The 4,190-nt window shown below is 36.4% G+C and overlaps 1 protein-coding gene across 1 annotated transcript in view; it reads left to right on the forward strand.

The window, feature by feature from the left end:
- LOC106871141 (sodium- and chloride-dependent glycine transporter 2) overlaps positions 1-4,190 on the forward strand; it is a gene marked incomplete at its 3' end in the record, with an annotated part of 41,637 nt that overhangs the window by 9,524 nt on the left and 27,923 nt on the right. The window contains exons 2-3 of the mRNA XM_014917451.2: positions 1,267-1,398; positions 1,847-2,123. Of these exons, the coding sequence (XP_014772937.2) occupies positions 1,267-1,398; positions 1,847-2,123 (409 nt within the window). The remainder of the gene's footprint in view (positions 1-1,266; positions 1,399-1,846; positions 2,124-4,190) is intronic.

Raw genomic sequence — 4,190 nt, forward strand, 5'->3', positions numbered from 1 at the left:
TAGCTGTTATTTCTAGCATATCAAGTTTCGTGGTGGGGACTCCACATGTGATCCTTTTTCTGTTTCAATATAAATTGAAGCCGTTCATTTTCACATCTAAGTTGCGGGAAGGCTACTCGTACGACCTGGACATGTAGAACACAATGTCAAAAATGAAAATCGCCCCCTCCCCGTGGGTGGGTGCGGGGGTATGTGTGTGTGTGTGTGGGGGGGATCTCAAATTTTTTTTTAAAGGGGAAATCGCATGACCGGGACATATAGAACACATTATCGAAAACGAAAATCGCCTAACTTAAAAAATAAAAAAGTTACATCCATTTTCCCTCAGTGTCTAATTCCAATGCCCACCGAACATTCTTTTCTCGTTCACGAGAAGAGAATCCATATATCAAGACAGAGGGATTGGTTAAATAGTAGTAATCCAGGCGAAATATTTCTTAATATTTCTGTTGATATGTTCTGAGTTCAAATTCCGCCGAGGTCGACTTTGCCTTTCATCCTTTAGGGGTCGATAAATTAAGTACCAGTTGCGTAGTGGACTCGATCTAATTGACTGGCTCTCTCCCCCAAAATTTCGGGCCGTGTGCCTAGAGTAGAAAAGAATATTTCTGTTGATAAAGATGCACCGGGCTAACAAAATCTTGTGATCAATCTTGTACTCCAGATAATCCAGATAATCCCTCACCAGTCAAATCTGTAAATCCACTATTTCAATACCCAGAAGGAAGAGACGGAGATGTATAGAGGGTGTTGTTCTTTGTGTTTCTTAGGTTGTGATAACACGTGATGCACAAAAATGTTGGATAATAGACGTGGTTAATGGAATAACTAGGGGTATTAAAATGTCAGGTTGTTGATTGACCAAAAGTGCATTGGGAGACACTGCACAGGTATATGTGGAAACGGCCAGCATTCACCAGAATGATTGTTCGTACAGTATCTTTGCAAAAAACACACACACACCGTACCCTATATTTTTTAAATATGCATTTGGCTTTCTCTTATTCTCTCTGTTTCACATTATATCTTTCTGTCTCGATCACTCACTCTATTATTTTTCTATCATGCTTCAATCACTCTATATCGTTTAGTCACTTTGTACACTTTATTCACTCTATATCCCCCTCTCACTATATTCTACTCCCTTATTCTATATCCTTCGCTCACAATATTTCTCTCTGTGTCTTGCATGTATTCATTATCCCTCTCTTTTCTTATTTCACAATCGTTCATATCTAATCGCGTCTCGTTATTTTCTCTAAACAGGAGCGTTCCTCATTCCATTTTTTATATTTATGATATTTGTTGCTATCCCGACATTACTGCTTGAAAATGCTGTTGCCCAATTTGCAAATTTAGGGCCAGGAAAATCGTGGGTTTTGTGCCCCCTTTTTAAAGGTAAATCCTCATTTTATTATATTACTGCTGCTGTTATAGCTGTTATTTAAACCAAGGACAAACCCGATCGAGTAGATATATAATCAAAGACACAAAAATCACTCTTTTTAAGGCGACTGAATATATAATGTGTCCTTTTTTAGACATTAGCGTGTATTTTTAAGGAGACTTGAGTGCAATGCCCAGCAGATCGCATGACCTTTTTAAAATCTCACGTTTATTGCAATTGCTTGAAGTTGATTAGGATTAGGTCAGCTATAATTAACCAGACCGTTAATATTCCATTATTTTCAGGTATAGTGCATCTTCGCATACATTTACTAATGTGTCCATTTTTATTAGAATGGTAGATTGTGGTCTGATGGTTATTTCATTGCTTATCTCTGTCTGAACAACATAAATGTTCCTTAATCGGCTGTTGTTGACTCATGTTTTTGTTCTTTTGTAGGTGTTGGCACTGCAATGGTTGTAACAAATTCCCTTATTGGTATCTACTACAATGTGATCATAGCCTGGGTACTGTACTACCTGTATAGTTCCATGCACCCCACACTTGCCTGGAGTAGTTGTAATAACACCTGGAATACACATCTTTGCTATGACTCAATTTTTTTGCTGAATAATTCTCGAGTTAATTCCACGTTAGATATGATGCTAAACTCAACGTTGGATGTTAATGTATCTTCATCTCTGGCATTGAAGTCATCTGTTGAAGAATACTGGGAGTAAGTCAAATTATTTCTTCTTTGTGTTTCACATTAAATCTGAATAATCTGATAACATCTTCTTTTGCTTGGAACTGAGGATCCATGAGTGAATTTCCCTTACGTTTATGTGTTAGTTTAAAGAGTAAACTATGGGATCGCAATAAACTAATCATAGCGTGTTTGTTTATCTCTATACATTTTGTAAACACTTAATCACAAACACTGGCGGGACCAGGCATGGATGTGTGGTAAGAAACTTACTTTCTAACCACATGGTTCTGGGTTCAGTTCTACTGCGTAGCACCTTGGCTATCTTCTACTATAGCTCCGAGCCGATCACAAGCTTGTGAGTCGATTTGGTAGACGGAAACTGACAGAAGTCCACTGTTGTATGTATGTATATATATATATGTCAAAAGGATGTGCTATGATACTATTCCACAGCCATACCAACAATCCAACATACCTCTATCATCAGCTGCCCCACAGATATCATTATGGTTTCGACACCTGAGCAGTACCATTCAATCCGGCGGTGTCTACACCACTAAAATAAGTGTTGTTTGGGAAAAAGCAAATCAAAGAAACCACAACTTTCAAACACATTTACCCTATGTACAATCGAATCGGTAAATAAATTTAATAAGTAAATTACAATCAACTCCTCAGTACCTATCTAAACAACGACAAATCTATCAAGTCAGACAAAAATTATAATCCCCACCGTCTTCCGTAGAATAATATGAAAGTGAAAGCTTAATAACCACATTCTTTCAATCAATCAATTTATAGGTAGGATTAAACACTAACTTTAATAAAGCTACAACAAAGAAACATATAAACCAATGTACATTGTATCGGTATCAATAGTAAAATGCAATAACTAAATGATGCTGCATCGAAGAGGCCAGGGAATAGAAGAAAGAAGACATGCACCCAACACCAGAGCTGAAGACACCTCCGAAAGGAGGGGCCCCGCCACGTCAAAACGGTAGAGGAGTAGGGGCCGAAACCGGACGTGGTTCCTCCTGATGATGTCTTGAGCTAACTGGATCCTATAAAGGAGCTGTTGTGGTAGCAGACCACGAAACATGGTTGAAATTCCCCAATCGCGACTAATCATTAAGTCCGTACAAATAATAATCCCAGCAGTCTTTCATAGTTACTACTTAATGAAAGTTAAAGCTATATATATATATATATATATATATATAAAGTAAATGTTAGAGGTAATACTTGACAATTGTAAGCACCAGTGTATGTCAGCTCGTGGTTGAGGTGAATGAATAAATTGTAAATGCAAAAATAAAAACAAAAGCACAAAGGATTCTGCGGTACACGTGTTTCAAGTACAATATTGTCAATTATACACTGATGTAACAACTATAAAGTTGTTACATCAGTGTATAATTGACAATATTGTACTATACCTCGTAGAATTCTTAGTTTGATATATTTATACATAATTTTCTCGGTACTCCAGAATCCGTCCATACCTTGCCACAATTCAGTGTGTAGTGTTAAGTTAGTGGTTAAAACCAATATAATAAAATAACATAACAAAAATGAAATAATAAAATAAAATAAAATAGGAATATAAAATACTAAGAAGAAAAAATAATACAGATATTCATACAGAAATAAAACTAAAATAAAGTAAAACATAAAAGGAGTCAAATCGGTGGGGTGGGTAATCTAAGAACCAATAAGAGAAAATCTGGATAGTCAAGTAAGATACATGTGAGCTTTTTAGACGGGTTGGTGAAGGGTGGTGAGGAAAAATCTAAATGTAGAAGAAGATAAAGCGATAAATAGATATAGATACAGAGATCTTAAAGGTCGTAAGGGATAGATATATATGAGCTGTGTCTGCCTATATCAGTGGTGGGTCGTAAATAAGTAGTGTCAGGCCAGAATAAACTTGAAACATGATATTCTTGTGGTGAGTGGTCAACCTAAGCGAATTACAACTTAAGTGTACTAACTTATCTACATACACTTATCTAGATGAAGAAGGGTTGAAGTGGAAAGGGTAATTATAACATAGAAGACCTTAAAGAATGAATAATTAAACATGTCAACAAG

Source organism: Octopus bimaculoides, chromosome 6 (assembly GCF_001194135.2).
Source record: "Octopus bimaculoides isolate UCB-OBI-ISO-001 chromosome 6, ASM119413v2, whole genome shotgun sequence".
NCBI classification, from domain to species: domain Eukaryota; kingdom Metazoa; phylum Mollusca; class Cephalopoda; order Octopoda; family Octopodidae; genus Octopus; species Octopus bimaculoides.